At 40.1% G+C, this 16,880-nt stretch overlaps 1 protein-coding gene across 2 annotated transcripts in view; it reads left to right on the top strand.

Moving 5' to 3' along the window:
* RUFY2 (RUN and FYVE domain containing 2) overlaps positions 1-16,880 on the top strand; it is a 38,674-nt gene that overhangs the window by 2,851 nt on the left and 18,943 nt on the right. For both annotated transcript variants that reach the window (XM_034438660.3, XM_034438661.3), the window contains exons 2-10: positions 493-666; positions 3,024-3,141; positions 5,181-5,282; positions 7,748-7,871; positions 8,668-8,729; positions 11,517-11,582; positions 12,610-12,679; positions 14,049-14,150; positions 16,187-16,303. In XM_034438660.3, the coding sequence (XP_034294551.1) occupies positions 493-666; positions 3,024-3,141; positions 5,181-5,282; positions 7,748-7,871; positions 8,668-8,729; positions 11,517-11,582; positions 12,610-12,679; positions 14,049-14,150; positions 16,187-16,303 (935 nt within the window). The remainder of the gene's footprint in view (positions 1-492; positions 667-3,023; positions 3,142-5,180; positions 5,283-7,747; positions 7,872-8,667; positions 8,730-11,516; positions 11,583-12,609; positions 12,680-14,048; positions 14,151-16,186; positions 16,304-16,880) is intronic.

Below are 16,880 nucleotides of genomic sequence, written 5' to 3' on the forward strand. Positions count from 1 at the left end.
ATAAACATGCCCTATTTCCTTCATTACAAATATAATTATTAGGTTAGCTGTGAACCACAAAGTAAATACTTTATTATAACCAGTTGATTTTAGTTTAAAGCCTTAACATAAAACACTCAATTTAAGTGTAAATCTCTTCTTTGAGATGTCAACATTTAAAATTCATAAACCGACTAAAAAGACAAAAAAATAACCATGCTTCTCCATACTGTGAAATGGATTTATTCTAGGAAATAACAAGCGTCACATGATGTGTCATTGTTAAAATGCTGTCAGAACTAAATTGGAATAGGGTTTTAGCTAATACTGCAACATTGCTGATACAACTTCTTACTGCTGGCTTTGCTGGAAATACCCCATATTTCTTAGCACAGTGCCCTCTGTTGCTTTGATGTTTTTTCCCCTTTTACTTTCTTAGATTTGGACATAACTGTTGTGCCTTAATCAATAAAATATGTTCCTTAATCAATTCTCTCTCTCTCTCTTTTTAAGCTGTGAAAGACCCCCTGGCAATTGAAAGAACAAATCTATTGAACATGGCTAAACTGAGTATAAAGGGACTCATTGAATCTGCTTTAAGCTTTGGGCGAACTCTTGATTCTGATTATCCACCTCTCCAGCAGTTTTTTGTTGTCATGGAACACTGCCTCAAACACGGCCTGAAAGGTACAGATGGTATTTTGGGGTGATTGAGTCTTTTCATCCCATTTTTGTTCTATTTTTGGCCATTTGAGAGGGCCAACTTTGACTGGCTACTGTCAGGGTTCCAAGTAACACACCCAACAGAATCAAAACTCCAAGGGAGGCATATTCCTCAAAGTATAGATTTATTAGGCATGTCATGTTCCCACAGCTTGACCCATCTCTGCTATGGCAGCCCTGGAGGTGCCAGGGGAAAATGGCTCCAGGGTTGACCGCTATTTTATTTGCATTGAGAAATACCGTACTTTTCGGAGTATAAGACGCACTTCCCCTCCCCTAAAAGTGGGTGAAAATTGTAGTGTGTCTTATATACCGAATGTTGCCGAAGCCCCGTCCACCCATCGGCTCCCACCCTTCGGTGATTTTCAGCATCCGTGTGTCATGTTTTCAGCCTGCACATGCCCCGGTTTTAGACCCTTTACAGGCTGTGGGGATTGCCACAGCACATCGCTGCTGATCACTGCCTCCGTGCGTCGCGTTTTCAGCCTCTGCACATTGCGTTTTCGGCCTCCACATGCCCCGTTTTTGGCCTCTGCACATTGCATTTTCGGCTGGTTCCAGGTGGCGAGGATGGCGGCAATTGGCGGCGATGTGCTGTGGTGATCCCTGCAGCCTGGAATGGATCTAAAATGGAGGGGGCAAAGGCCAAAAACGCGACATGCGGATGCCAAAAACGCGACACACGGAGATGGCGATGGGCTCTGGCAATCCCCGCAGCCTGGAACAGCTGATTGGCGATCCAACCACCAATCAGCTGTTCGTGTTAAATCAGGCTGCAATAAGTGCTGAAGCTTACCAGGCTGTTTGCTGCTAGGACGCTAGCCAGATGAATACCGATGGGTGCTGGTAGGCAGAGGCACAATTTTTTTTCTTGTTTTCCTCCACAAAAATTAATGTGCGTCTTACACTCCGGAGTGTCTTATACTCCGAAAAATACGGTAAGTAGTGTTTTAAATCAGAGTATATCAGTGTTTCTCAGTCTCAGCAAATTTAAGATGTGTGGACTTAACTCCCAGAATTCCACACATCTTAAGAGTTACTGAAGTTAAGAATCACTGATACAGATTGCTGCATGCTACCCATATTTACTTTCATTTGTCCTGCAGACTTAGTGCAAACTTTCTTTTCTAAATCAATTCAGAAGGAAGCTGTGACTTCCTCCTTTGAGTTCATCAGTATTCGAGAGAGCAATTTTTACTTCATTGCCAGTTTTACTTCATTGGATTCTGAGTGACTTATGAATTTGGTTCATTTGTTTTGACCAGCTAATTCCCATTATTTGTTGGAAGTGTGATCTTCGCTTTTTCTTACTTTTTCTTCATTTGTTATTGGGTACAGTTGTAAATTTCATGGCTGGCTGCAGTGGCTGTAAAAAAAATCACTGACATGGCCTTAAATTAAACTTGTTGATGCTCTATAAATAGAAAGTATTAATGTTTACAAGCATCCCCAAGACAGGTAGTCCTCAATTTACAGTCATTTGTTTAATGACTGAAGTTACAAAGGCACTGAAAAAAGTGACTTATGACTGTTTTTCACACTTAATGACCATTGCAGAATCCCATGGTCACATTGTCAAACTTCAGACATGTGCCACCTGGCATGTATTTATGACGGTTGCAGTGTCCTGGGATCATGTGATCAGCTTTTGCGACCTTCTGACAAGCAAAGTCAATGGGAAACCCAAATTCACTTAACCACTGTGTTTCTAACTTAAAAGCTGCAGTGATTACCTCGACTAATGAGGCAACAAAGGTCATAAAAATGGGGCAAAACTTACCTAACAAGGGTTTTGCTTAGCAACAGAAATTTTGAGGTCAGTTGAGGGCCACGTGTATTTGTATGTGTCTATCCAATAAGTATCACAGATGCCTAGGCAGGGGTGGGCTTCAAAAATTTTAGCAGGGGGTTCTCTGTTTGGTTTCTGGGTGGGTGTGGCCATGGTGGATGTAGTTGGCCTTCTGCACCACGGCGGGGGGGGGCGTTTTTGCCCTCCCCAGGCTCCGGAGGCCCTTCCCAAACTTCCGGTAGGCCCGTTTTTTGCCCTCCCTGAGCCTCTGCACGTGCTCTGCACTTACCTGCATCCAAAATGGGCCACGTGGGGTCTCCCGGGAGGGGAGGGGCGGGGCAGGGTGGGCAAGGCCAGCCAGGAGTAGGATTTGGGGGTTCTCCGAACAGCATAAAATCTTAGCTAGAGGTTTTCCTGAACCCCTGCGAATCCCCAGCACCCACCCCTCTGCCTAGGGAACAAATATATTAAATGTTCCAAGAAAATAAAATAGAGTGTAAAAAGTCAAAATGTGTTTATTTTTCTCTTCTAGTAAAGAAATCTTTTCTAAGTTATAATAAAACAATATGGGGCCCTCTGGAACTTGTAGAGAAATTGTATCCAGAAGCTGAGGAGATTGCTGCTAGCGTTAGAGATTTACCTGGTCTGAAGTAAGTTGTTATACTGAAATATTTTCTCTGCTTTCCGTACATAAATCATGAGAATGAAGTGAGCAAGAATCCATTTTCCACAGTTAAAATGTATGTAATTTTTCCTTAACCTTATAGAATATTCTTTAGGTGAAATAATGTTGTTATTCAAAATTGTAACAAAGGAAGACATGGGGTTTTATCTGATGCAAAGAAGGTGAGATAGAAATTCTACCAGATTCAGATTATTTGCCCATTTATTGCCTAAACTGGTAGTAGGTCTTTCAGGTTTCTGAGGCAAGGTTTTCCAATTAATACCATAGAGTGCCAAAAATTGAAGCTGGGATCTTATATAGGACCACCTGTAATGTAAAAGATAAGCTTGTCCACAACTTTCCATGTTCCTTGGCAAAAGCCAGCTACGGAGAAACCTGAGCTGTGTCCTTAGATTATTTTTTCCCCACTCATTCATGCAGGAGAGTAAGAAAGCCCAACAGAATTCTGTGTGAATGAACAACGTGGTTTTAGAACTTGGATTCTCCCAATCCAGAATGGGAGGTCTATTCTCCCATTGAGCTGTATTCCTTTTCAACTGCCAATACTCAAAAGGAGACCTGACAGTGGGAATATTTGTGTTAAAGTACAATCCATTAATCTTTGACCCAGCAGAAAAGTTGGGTTGCTATTCTGATTCCCGAGCCCTATTCTACTCTGATATTAAGGCCAGACACTGGATCATTCCTGTTTTAAAGGGGGATTTTGGTGCATGTTTCATCTGGCATTGCCTGATGGGGAAGCAATCATCCATCACTCCCTAACACCGAGGCAAGCCAGACAGGTGCTTGAAATGGCAGATCCCATTAGCACTCAAGTTGCCCCAAATAGTCATCTCACAGGTTGTAAGAGCGAAGGAGGGGTGCAAGATGAAGTGGAAACCAATGAACTCCATCTTTGATTAGTGCTGCAAGAGAATGACAATGCTGGCAGCAAGTCTACTTGTCTTTTTTGGTGGATCTCAGCCCTGATCACGTATAGAACCACACTCGTGATGGATTATGCTAAAATTGTGTTGAGAAAAAGTGACTTTGAAGTGGTTCAGCAATGGGGTGAAATATGGACCTGACAGGAATATCTGGTTATCAAAGTAGGTCTACAACACATGAAAAATTGTTCTTATCACAAATTTATCGGGGGAAGATTTTAATAAAATAACTAGAATATTAAATGTGATGCCCTAATTAAATCATAAGCCTCGAGCCAAGCTTCAAAAGAAATCCAGTTATTTATTAGGAGCTTCATGTCGGCACATTCCAGGTGAAGCCAACTCTGACCCCACGTAATTTACGCCCCAATCATGACCCTGTTTCCCTCCTCCCCCCAGGGTGTGTCATCAATACATTAGCCAACGGAGCAATTTCGCAGGTTGTAGAGCTTACTCCCCTCTGGCCGCTGTGGGTAACCCTGGGAGACAGCCTTGAGAGAGATATGTCTGGAATGTGCTGTTTATGGCTGCTGTGCTGCTTTGTGGGTTTCCCATCCCCCTTGCCTATGGCAACTTGAGAGCAGGCCAGGGATGCTTTGCAAGTTGACACTTTCAGTAGAATAGAGTCCTATGGAGTATAGTCTCCTTTGGATGTGCCCCTCCAAATCTCAGTGATTCACCCCTAGATGGAATGACCCGGCCTTTGATCTTACACTAACTGCCTATTGCAGAAACTTCAGGGTATTCATTAATCCCTTCTTCCTCGGAAAAGACCAAAATGGGATGGTATTTGCCCAAGACAAATACAGAAGAGGGCATTTATTTTGTGTCTTAAGAGTTTTGTCAAGTAAATGTTTAAATCAGAAGGTTGTTCTTTTTATAAAAACAACTTTTTGTTGAAGGTATAAATTGGCTAAAGTTGAATATAGAATGGTTAAGAACACTGTTCCAAATAAAGATGGAAAATGGCTTAATCCCTGTCTCTTTATTGGAAGGCCTGTTGACCAGGGTTAGAAATGAGTCAAATGACAGCTCTGCCTAATAATGTGTCTCTGAACTGTTCCTGTTTTTAAACCAGAACTTCCTTAGGACGTGCTCGGGCTTGGTTACGTTTGGCACTTATGCAGAAAAAGATGGCTGACTATCTCCGATGTCTCATCCTTCGGAAAGATCTCCTCGGGTGAGCCCTTATCCAGATTCTTATTAAAAATCAGTGCTTTGATTGTGAACAGAATTGTGCACATCGATCGTGTTGCATTGTAATTTGAACTTAGCTAAAATATTTATTTTCTTAGCTAAATAAAACAGGTGACATTACATTGCTTCTAGCAGCTTCTAGCATTTCACTTCTGAATTATAAATTTCAATAAAATGTTCTCATTGATTGACCTGACATCTTTATTTTAAAAAGTTTTGGTAGAACAAAAATGAAAGGGGACGTTCTAATGATTATTCAGGTTTTGACAGTGGTATAGTATAAACCAGAAGTCAACAATGCAATGCCTGTGACGTTCCCAGGCAGCACTTACCACAACAATGGCAATAATGTATTCTTTCTTTTTTGCTGTTTAATGTAATCTGCAAATTTACATCATGCTGCCAGCTGTTGGAAAAGGTGCATACCCAGGGCATAAAGTGTACAAAATGCAGTTGCACACTATTTAATTTCATACTTGCAGAACTAGGCATTTTTTTCTTTAAAGAAAGCAGTTTTCTCTGTTTTTTAAAAAACGTCTACACAAGGAATGTTATTCATGTTACTCTCCTTGCGCAAAGCCCCTGATGCGTAGAGAGTCTTCTCCATCCTTGTACAAATATTAAATTCAATATTTGATGCTGTTTGCTGCTTTCTCAACATATTATTACCATATTTTTCGGACTATAAGATGTACTTTTTTGTCTCCCAAAAGGGGGTGAAAATGTTTGTATGTCTTATAGATCAAATATTGCTGAAGCACCACCCACCCGCCGGCCGGTTTTGGGCCTCCGCACGCCCTGTTTTTGGGCCTTTTTTCAGCCTGTTTTTCAAGGCTTTTTTGGGCCCATTTTTTCTGGAAAAGCCCTTGAAAAAGCCTCAAAAACGGGTGGAAAAAAGCCTCAAGAATGGGCCAAAAAAGCCTTGAAAACGGGCCAAAAAAAGCCTTGAAAATGGGTCAAAAAAGGCTGGAAAAGGGCAGAAAAAAGGGCCAAAAATAGGGTGCGTGGAGACCAAAAACATTTTTTGTTGTTTTCCTCTTCTAAATTTAGGTGCGTCTTATAGTCCAAAAAATACGGTACCTAAAGTGCTACCGATACTAGCTGATCAAGCACCTGCCATTGGTTGCATAGTGGGACATGCAACCATTATCAGGTTTACTTTTTCTACTTGTGATGACATTGAATGCAGCTTAAGTGACCTGCCTCTGCTTGATCTTTGGTGACAGAGCAGGGGTGAAATGCTCCCGGTTCAGACCGGATCACCTGATCCGGTAGCAATGGTGGGTGGTTCGGAGAACCGGTAGCAAAAATCCCTGCCGCCTCCCCCCAATGCCCAGCTGAGCCGCACGATCATCAGAGGCTTTTTTTTTTACTTTTAAAAACATTTTTTCTACAACCTCTTCCGACAAAAAAAAATGCTTTTAAAAGTAAAAAAAAAAAGCCTCTGATGATCGTGCGGCTCAGCTGGGATCGTCAGAGGCTTTTCAAAGCATTTTTTTTTGCAACCTCTTGACCGAAGAGGTGGTAAAAGAAATGCTTTGAAAAGTCTCTGACGATCCCAGCTGAGTTGCCTGATCAGCAGAGACTTTTCAAAGCATTAGAAAAGTTAAAAAAAAAAAAAGTTGGCCATGCCCACCCAGTCACATTACCCCCCCAAGCCACGCCCACAGAACTGGTAGTAACAAATTTTACCTTTCACCCCTGTGACAGGGTCAACGTGGTTAGAATCATGAGATACGTATTCGTGTATCATTGGAATTAGGGGGGAAAGATGCAGAAGAAAGATGTTAGATGAGTGCTCTGTGGACCGTGCAGGTTTTTTTTTAGAAATTGTGAAGGATTCTGTTATACTATCAAAGTCGAAGAAATATTTAACTACAGCTCAACAAGCTTTTGTAGAAGAGAAGGGGCATAAAGGAAATATACGGTACTTTGTTTTGGCCTTTGACAATCAGTAGGGCTAATTCTAATCTATGGACCTAGACAGGTTTTAAACTCCCAATTTTGCTACTTTGCATCCTTTTAAACAAATTCCATAACAATGGCACCAGTTTTCATGAGGAAGCCTGCTTGTTTTTGAATGAATTGTCACATTGAGTCCTTTTGACATTGGTCGGCTATGAAATTGACCAGTAATTTTTTTTTTAAAAAAATTGATTTATATGCCGTCCTTCTCCGGAGACTCAGGGCAGTTTACAATGCGTTAAGCAATAGCCTTCATACTTTTGTATATTTATACAAAGTCAGCTTATTGCCCCCATAATCTGGGTCCTCATTTTACCTACCTTAGAAAGGATGGAAGGCTGAGTCAACCTTGAGCCTGGTGAAATTTGAACTTGCAGTAATTGCAGGCAGCAGATGTAAGTGGATGTTAACAACAGTGCTTTAGTCTGCTGAGCCACCAGAGCTTGACAATGTCCTTTAAATTATATGAAAATGCTTTTACAGGGAATTTTATGAATACCATGCAGTGATGATGGAAGAAGAAGGTGCCGTCATTGTTGGATTGCTTGTTGGGTTAAATGTCATTGATGCAAACTTGTGCATAAAAGGAGAAGATTTGGATTCACAAGTAAGTAGATGCCACAATATTATAGAATATGTAGCCTTCGAGCAAATCTGAAGATCTTGAATAAAATAATTCAAACAATTCATTTCAGTCAATCCGTTTAGGAATTGTTTATCTCCCATGCAAACAATTTATTTTCTTTGAAGCACTAGGAAAATCTATATATTCCAGATCCATGTAATTCTGCTTCCGCAGAATACTGGAAGATTTTACAATAAAAAGGTTTTTGACTGGAAGATCTTTCAAGTATAGCATGGCTGTTTTTTCCTTTGTAAAAAAAGTTGTTCTATGTCCTTTCTCCAAAATGTGTATGAAATCTGTGTTTTGGTTTATATTTAGATCTTAATATTGTAAATTCAATGAGATGGCTTAAACATTTGAATAATGAAAAAATATCAGTATTGTATTAGCAAGGGTCTCCAACCTTGGCAACTTTAAGACTTGTGCTGGCTGAGGAATTCTGAGAGTTGAAGTCCACAAGTCTTAAAGTTGTCAAGGTTGGAGACCCCTGACCAATAGAATATTTATAATTAAACTAACACACCTTTGCTCACTTGTGGATCCTGCCCATTGCTCTTGATCCATTATGCGTTCGGTCCATTGGAGACACATTTGGGTCTGGAGGTTTTTAACCCCTGGGAGCAGATGCAGGGGAGATGGGTTGTTGCAAAATGGCCTTGGTCAATATAATCCAATCCATTAATGTTATCAATACCAAATCTGGAATTCCAGGAGAATGAAGCTTATCCCTTAGCTGGTCCTTTATTTCATTTTGCAAAATTGGATTTTTTTTTAAAAGGTTGGCGTAATTGATTTCTCCATGTACCTAAAGAATGAAGATGACACTGAAGATAAAGAAAGGTGAGTAACCAAAACACCCCTTCAGAGGATGAGACTATAAGGAAGATATTAGATGGTGCGGAAATGGATAGACTAATGCTAAAAATAAAAGATAAAGGAGATACAGAATACTATTCAGCATGGAATAGATTCTATCAATGGTTAGAGACACGAGGTAGAAATTGGAATGCGAAAGAATCAGGTTAGGTAGACATGGAAAGAGATATTATTGTTAATATCGATATAGGAATGTAAGTATTAGAATGATAGATAAGTTGACATACTAGAATATGATGCTCAGAAATTACCATGTTTCCCCCAAAATAAGACCCTGTTTTATATTTTTTTGAGCCCTGAAGTAAGCTCTTGGCCTTATTGCCATGTGCTCAAAAGCCCGATTGGGCTTATTATCGGGGGATGTCTTATTTGGGGGGAAACAGGGTATTATACAACACTAGCACTGTTTAAAATAGTATATGTTATTCTGTTTTTTACTTTTGTTTTATGGTAATTGGAATGCCGGGACAATTACACAGTATTCAATATATTCATATGTAAACAATAAAAATATATCTAAAAAAAAAAGAAAGGTGAGTTTTAGTAGAACTTTTATCATGTTGAACTAAATGGTTGAAAAACCCACCATCCTGCAAGGAAATCAAAAGTTTCCTTCCCCTCACAGAAAATATTCCTGGGGAATATAAGGGGAAATATTCAGAAGAAGGGAATTTTTACGCATGATCCATTTTATATCATGTTGTACCTAATGTGGGTTAATTCCAACCTTCAAAGCCCTCTAAGGCTTCTCACATATTGCATACCTATATAACCACTTACTCCAACCAGATCCATGAATTGCTCTTGTTACCCTGATTTCACGGGGGGGGGGGGGGGAGGGAGGGACAGGGCTGAGGCCAGAAATGGCTGGATTATGCTGTGCAAGAACCAGCCATGGAGATGTTAATCTGGCCCCTCAGGGCTGGCTTTCTGGAAGTTGGGTGGTCTTCAAGTCCTTGCAGTTTTCTTGACATGTTTTGAGGTGGTTTACCATTGCCTCCTTCCTAGGGCTGAAAGAGAGGGACTGGCCCAAAGTCAGCCAGCTGGCTTTGTGCTTAAAGCTGGGGTAGAACTCAGTTTTCTACACTTCTTGTCCAGCACTATAACCATGAGCTCGAACTGACTCTCTTCAAATTAGCGAAGGGCGAAATTTTACTTTTTAAAAATGTATTTATCAAAATATAAAATATGTATATAGAAAAATGAAAATAAAGGGGGGAAAAGGGAAAAGAGAAAAGGAAAAGGCATAGGGGAAAAAGGGGAAAAGAAAGAAAAGCATTGACTTTCTATTAATAACATATAGCCTGAACATTTTGTTTTTAAATAGCAATATAAACTAGTCACTTCTATACAAACCTATCTAATCAGCAAAACCCAAAGTCAAAGTTTCATTTTTCCACCTCAAGCACAAAGTCCAGAAGCAATTTACCGTATTTTTCGGACTATAAAGCGCACTTTTTTGTCTCCCAAAAGGGGGCGAAAATGTCTGTGCATCTTATAGACCGAATATTACCGAAGCCCCGTCCATCCGCCAGCCATTTTTTGTCCTCCACACGCCCTGTTTTCAGGCCTTTTTCAGGCCCATTTTCGAGGCTTTTTTTGCCCATTTTGGGGGCTTTTTTGGCCTGTTTTTTAGCCTTTTTCAGCCCATTTTTTCGGGAAAAATGGGCCAAAAAAAGCCTCAAAAACGGGCCAAAGAAAGCCTTGAAAATGGGCAGAAAAAAGCCTCAAAAACGGGTAGAAAAAAGCCTTGAAAATGGGCCAAAAAAGGATGGAAAAGGGCTGAAAATGAGGCGCATGGAGGCCAAAAACTTTTTCTTTTCCTCTTCTAAATTTAGGGCGTCTTATAGTTGGAAAAATACGGTATTTATCTATTAAAACTTTATGTCCCCATCTAGAAGGTGACTCTTATTTACCCTTGTTTATTTTACTGATTGTACATATAAGTGTTTTCTGTGTGTGTGTGTGTGTGTGTGTATTTTTATCTGTGTTTACTTTTACTACATTCTCTTGTTATGTAAATCTCCAAGTGTGGAAAATAATAGTAATAATAACATTTAGTCTATGTGAAAAAAGTTGTACATTTTGGGGCCACAGATTTCAAGGGCACAAAGCAGAAATCATGGAACAACTAAGAAAAAAATCAACAGTCTCTTGTTTAACGAAAGGGGATTGTTTAATTCAGAAATGCAGAACAGATGTATGAACAGTCAACCTATCAATATTGAATACAAATTTGAGGAAATGGATAGTCAAAGTCATATGTGAATCCTTAAAGGAGAGATGGGCAACTATGGCCCCTTTATCGTCTGTGGACTTCAACATCGAGAGTTCCTGAGGTAGCCATGGCCCCTTTATGACCTGCAGACATGCTGGCTCAGGAATTCTGGGAATTGAAGTCCACAGGTCGTAAAGGGACCATAGTTGCCCATCCCAGTCTTAGAGCAATGTTCAATTTCCAATTTTTTGAAAAAAATCAAAAGAAACCTTTTTTTTAACAGACTCCAAGTCTGTTGATGATGGTTATCCAGTTAATACTAGTGCTAATTACACAGAAGGTTCTAGATTTCAAGCCAAGTCAAGAATTCAGATATTGGTTTTTTTTAATTTATGGAGAACATTTATTAAGACAACATATTTCCAGAATAGTAAATGGAAATTTTTCACATACAGTTCTCAGCACTGAAGATCTCAGATCAAATGTCTCATTAAACATTAAATATTCGAAACTAAAACTAATTTTTTTTTTAGAAACGACCATGTTGCTGCAATATTGGATCAGAAGAATTATGTTGAAGAATTAAACCGGCAATTGAAGTAAGTATAAGTTGTGGTAGGGAACGGTGCCTTCTGTTTTAAAAACAATGACTTTGATAGTTATTAAGTATTGAAATTACTAGTATTTATTGAATAATGAGTAGAAAAAAGATAAGTTGGGAAGGGCCGTGAAATGCATTTTTGAACCCATGAATGGGGAGGGGGTTAAAAATCAAGATGGTGACTGCAACCACAAGATCAAAACCTGCCCCTTTTTCAAGTTCATTGCACACATGATCACATTTTTTTTCAAAAGTGATTTGCCCTTGCCCCTTCCTTCCTTCCTTCCTTCCTTCCTTCCTTCCTTCCTTCCTTCCTTCCTTCCTTCCTTCCTTCCTTCCTCCCTCCCTCCCTCCCTCCCTCCCTCCCTCAAGAGGGGCTGGCCCAAAGTCTTCCAGATGGCTTCATGCTTAAAGCAGGACTAGAACTCAAGGTCTCCTGATTTGCAGCTAGGTACCTTGCAGTCACAACCATCCTCTTGATTTTTAATCCCCACCCTGATACATCTTGGTCAGAAATACCTTAAGATAGTTAATATAAAAAATGTGGTTATGTTTTTAATCTGGGATCCTAAAAGGAATTTATTAGCTATTATATCAAGGAATTAATATTGCCATGATAGCTCCCTTTTAATATGTTACTGTTATCAGGTTAACTAACAACACAGTCCTGTTGCTATTGATTTAGGAGTAAGACTAATACTGATCATTAAACTTGTCATAAACTGAGAACTACCTGTATAATATCCTTTTGGATAATAGCAGTTAGCCATCTTTGGATGATGTCAAAAAGCTATACTGGATCAGACCTTTTTGATTTTGGGCTACATCAGGGCTATAGGCTAGATAGAAGTCTAAAAAAAATCTGATAGAAAACACTTTGTATATTTTGAGGAGTGGTATCAGGTATCAGGATGCATTTGTTGCTGGGTACCGAGTTGCTGCTAGGAGGTTTTGTAAATCAGTTTGTACTACTGCATAATTGTAGAAATAATTCTGAAGATTTTTTTTTTTTTTATCCTTTTCAGTAGTACAGTCGGCAGCCTCCACACACGCGTTGATTCACTAGAGAAGTCAAACACTAAATTAATCGAAGAGGTATTGTCTTTCAGCAATATATACTTTAATTTCATTAATATGTTGAAATTAGCAGTCTTTACTTCCGTTTGGAGTTTTTATTTTATTTTAGTTTGGGATTTGTTTTGGTTTGTTTCAGCCAAGATGTTTCCCTTGGCCAAGAGGTGCCTTGCGTGTTACAGAACATCTGAGCAGCATGAGGATGGTGGCCTAGTTGCTTTGATGTTCTCCTTTTTGCCCAGCTGCAGTTAGCCATGAAATCCTGGTCCATCTGTACAAACATACTTTTTTTGCCATATACAGTAAGTAGGAGCATCTGCAATGGTGCCCAAAATGTCAAGATGGCCGTGACCATGCCACTGAAACCCTGCCAGAGCCGTCTTGACCTTTTTGACCCCATGGACAACCTGGAAGTGTTGGACCTAAATTATGGAAGAGCTGGACAGCCTCATGGACAACCTGGAAGTGGACCTAAATTATGGAAGGAGAGTCCAGATCCATCAACTCATAGAACAGTCTCTCAGCAGCTTGAGAGAACATTCTCTCTAGCTGCTGAGAGTCTGTGTACAACTGCAGCAGTGGTGGGTTGCCCCCGGTTCAGACCGGTTCGCAAGAACCGGTAGTAAAACTGTCAGGAGGCTCCGCCCACTGACCCGGACGTCATCAGGAGGCTTCTGTGCATGTGCAGAAGCTTCTGTGCATGTGCACGTGGCCCCATTGCGAATCGGTAGTAAAGGTAAGTAGAACCCACCCCTGAACTGCAGTGGGGTATAACTCAGGGGTGGGTTCTGCTTACCTTTACTAATAGTTTGCAACAGGGCCACTTGCACACTTCTGCGCATGCACAGAAGCCTCCTGATGACGTCCGGGTCAGTGGCGGAGCCTCCTGCTGGCTTTACTACCGGTTCTTGCGAACCGGTCCGAACCGGGGGAAACCTACCACTGGTATAACTGTGATTTGTGTGTGTGTGTGTGTATAAATTCCTTTGCAATTGTGGAAATAGCTTACTACAGGAATCCTTTCGGCAAGCTCTTTTAAATGATACCGCATCTCTGCCTGGTACACGGCCTTTTACGAGTGCCCAAACTCATGGCGCTCTGCAAATGAAACATTCCTTAGCTGTTGTTAATGTTGGGTTTTAATTGAGTTTAATATCTTCAGTTGCAAATTTTGGATTTCTGCTTCCTGTCAACTGCCATGAGTCCTTGTTTGTTGGCAATAGTTGAATGAATAGGTTGAATGAATAAGCCCTGGATAAGTAGGCTGAAGTAGTCCAGTGATGTGATTAGGAGACTGTGATGTTTTCATGCAGCATTTTGGGTCTGGACTTGGATTTTTGGATCCAAACTTTTGGATTTTTAAAATTTTTGCATTTTATCTTTCTTTTAGTTGGCAATAGCTAAAAACAACATCATTAAACTACAAGAAGAAAACCATCACTTAAGAAGTGAAAACACACTCATTTTAATGAAAACACAACATCATCTGGAGGTATGATATTTTAAAATAATTCATGATTTGTATGTCACAATTTGCCATTTTTAATGTAATTTTCTATACAAATGTAATATTTAATCATTTTATGTACTTCAAGAATCTAGCTAACAGCTTCAGGGAGATATTTTTGGAAGATCACTTGTAAATATACCATGCCACGAAGGGGCATTTAATTCATGCTAAACTCATTGCAAAATATATTTACATCCCCTTGTCAAGATAGTTAGGAAATAGGGGAACATTTTTTAAATCTGAACTAACATTAAACCTGTAAAATTAGAAAGATTTTGTAGGCAGGGTAGAAAAATGTCTAGAAAGACAAAGTAACCACCCACAAAATATTCAGAGAGGGAGCTTTTTAAAACTGCAGAAGTCAGCAGGATGGTTTGAGTTTGAAGAAAAGAACTGAAAAATGGTGAAGCAGCTGAAAAATGGGATAAAAATAGACCTTATGAAGTAGGACAGGCAAGTAAAACTGACATGCAACTGAGGCAAAAGACAGTGAAGTGGGAATATCACTTGGTATTTTAGTGGGTCAATTAACAAATGGGCCATTCCAAGAACAGAACAGCAGGCCAAAGGAAGGACAGCCTGTGGCCATTTCAAAGATGTATAAGTGGAGTCAGTAAAAGAATTAAAAGGGGCAATTGTGGAACAACTATCATGTCATGACATCAATGAAGTAAACAGGGTGGAAACTTTTGCCCTACATTTGGTAAAGGATTATAGTGCTGCAAGGCTCGAGACACACATTTCTACTTCTTAAATTTTTGCAGACTTCTCTGCAACAAAGAACGGGCCCAAATTTTGCTCTCATCTATTCCACTGGTGCATAGGAGATATGGAAGCATGATGTTCCAGATTCATAAGGCTACTACACACTGAATTAATGAGGCCTGGCTAAATTTTGCATACCTCAAGTTACGGCTGGGGTTTTGGAAGGAGAATCTGTTGCCAACCCCCGTTTTAAAAAAACTTAAAACTTTCACCTTGTGTTCTTCACTGGCTTATCGAAGATGAAGTTTTCATAACAGTATTGCCATAAGGAACATTTTATGAGCATAGAAGGAGCATTTTATAGAAGGAGCATTTTTCAGTCTTTAATATTTCAGTCTGTAATATGTATAAAATAATATTTATACATATTACAATACTTTTAAAATGGGTAGCTTATATATGATCTAAATCATTTTTGACACATGCATAGCTCCACATAATACCCTTTCATTGTCCCCAGCTCATCACAAACATGAAGAAAATGCAGGAGGTGTTCTTGCTACCTAGAGTGTGTATCTTTTGCAACTTGTGGATTTCAACCAGTGATGGGTTGCTTCCGGTTCACACCAGTTCCCAAGAACCGGTAGTGAAAATTTGTAGTAGTTCGTAGAACCGGTAATAACATTGGTTGGCCATGCTCCCGAACTGGTCCCCGGCCTGGTCGCCGCTTGCTTACCCTGCCCACCTCATCAGAGGCTTTTTTTTTTTTACTTTTAAAAGCATTTTTTCTACAATCTCTTCGGCCGAAAAAATGCTTTTAAAAGTTTTAAAAAAAAGCCTCTGATGATCGCGCGGCTCAGCTGGGATCGTCAGAGGCTTTTAAAAGCATTTTTTTCTGCAACCTCTTCGGCCGAAGAAGTTGTAAAAAAAAAATGCCTTTAAAAGCTTCTGGTGATCCCAGCTGAGTTGCCTGATCGTAGAGGCTTCTAAAAGCATTTTTTTCTGCAACCTCTTAAGGTTGTAGAAAAAATGCTTTTAAAAGTAAAAAAAAAAAAAAGTTGGTTACATTACCCCCCATCAAACCACGCCCACAAAATAAGCCACGCCCACAGAACCGGTAGTAAAAAATTTTTACAACCTACCCCTGATTTCAACTCCCAGAATCCTCAGTCAGCATGGCTGGCTGGGGAATTCTGGTAGCTGAAGTCCACAAATCTTAAGTTGTCAAGGTTGGGCATACCTGCTCTAGGAAGAAGTCTCTTGCTGAATACCAAAGTTTTTAAGTACAATAATTTTCCTTATTTTTTTTGTAGATGAATAAAGTAGATGCCGAAGCAGAACTTCAGACATATAAACATTCCCGACAGAGCCTGGATGAAATGTACAATGAAGCACATAGGCAGCTTCGAGAAGAATCACAGTTAAGACAAGTGAGTGGGTGTTATATAAATTGTGAGTGGTTGGTTCTACATATTCCTTGGAGTTACATAGAGGTAGTCCTTGGTGACCGTTCAGAGTTACTGACCTAAAAAGGGGACTTATGACTAAGATTTGGCAGATGGGCCTCCTCCATGGTCACATGACTGAACTTTGGAGGCTTGGCAACACAGTTGCATATATAGCTGTTTGCAGTATCCTGCGGTAATGTGACTGTATTTTATGACACGTTTGCCAAAAACTATCACTTCCAGTTTTCAGCAAAACTCTGCTCATAGCAAATCACTGGTTCACTTCACGACTTAATGACCATGGCTATTTGCTTAACAAATATGACCCGGGGCGTGGCACGAAGGCAACACAGCCAGAGAACTGGTATGAGTCCCTTTATTGGCACCAACTTTGCCCCCAACGTCCCATTTACTCTGGCCTGGAGAAAAACTCTCCTACAAACCTGCAGCAGCTTCTGGCTGCAGATACCCCAGTCCAAACACTGTAAGCAGAATGACTGCAATTAATAACTCCAGCAAGGCGAGATAATGAGTCCCAGAAGCAAAGAATAATTCCAGC

Source organism: Pantherophis guttatus, chromosome 6 (genome assembly GCF_059756535.1).
Source record: "Pantherophis guttatus breed Tessera chromosome 6, ASM5975653v1, whole genome shotgun sequence".
Classification (NCBI taxonomy): Eukaryota; Metazoa; Chordata; class Lepidosauria; order Squamata; family Colubridae; genus Pantherophis; species Pantherophis guttatus.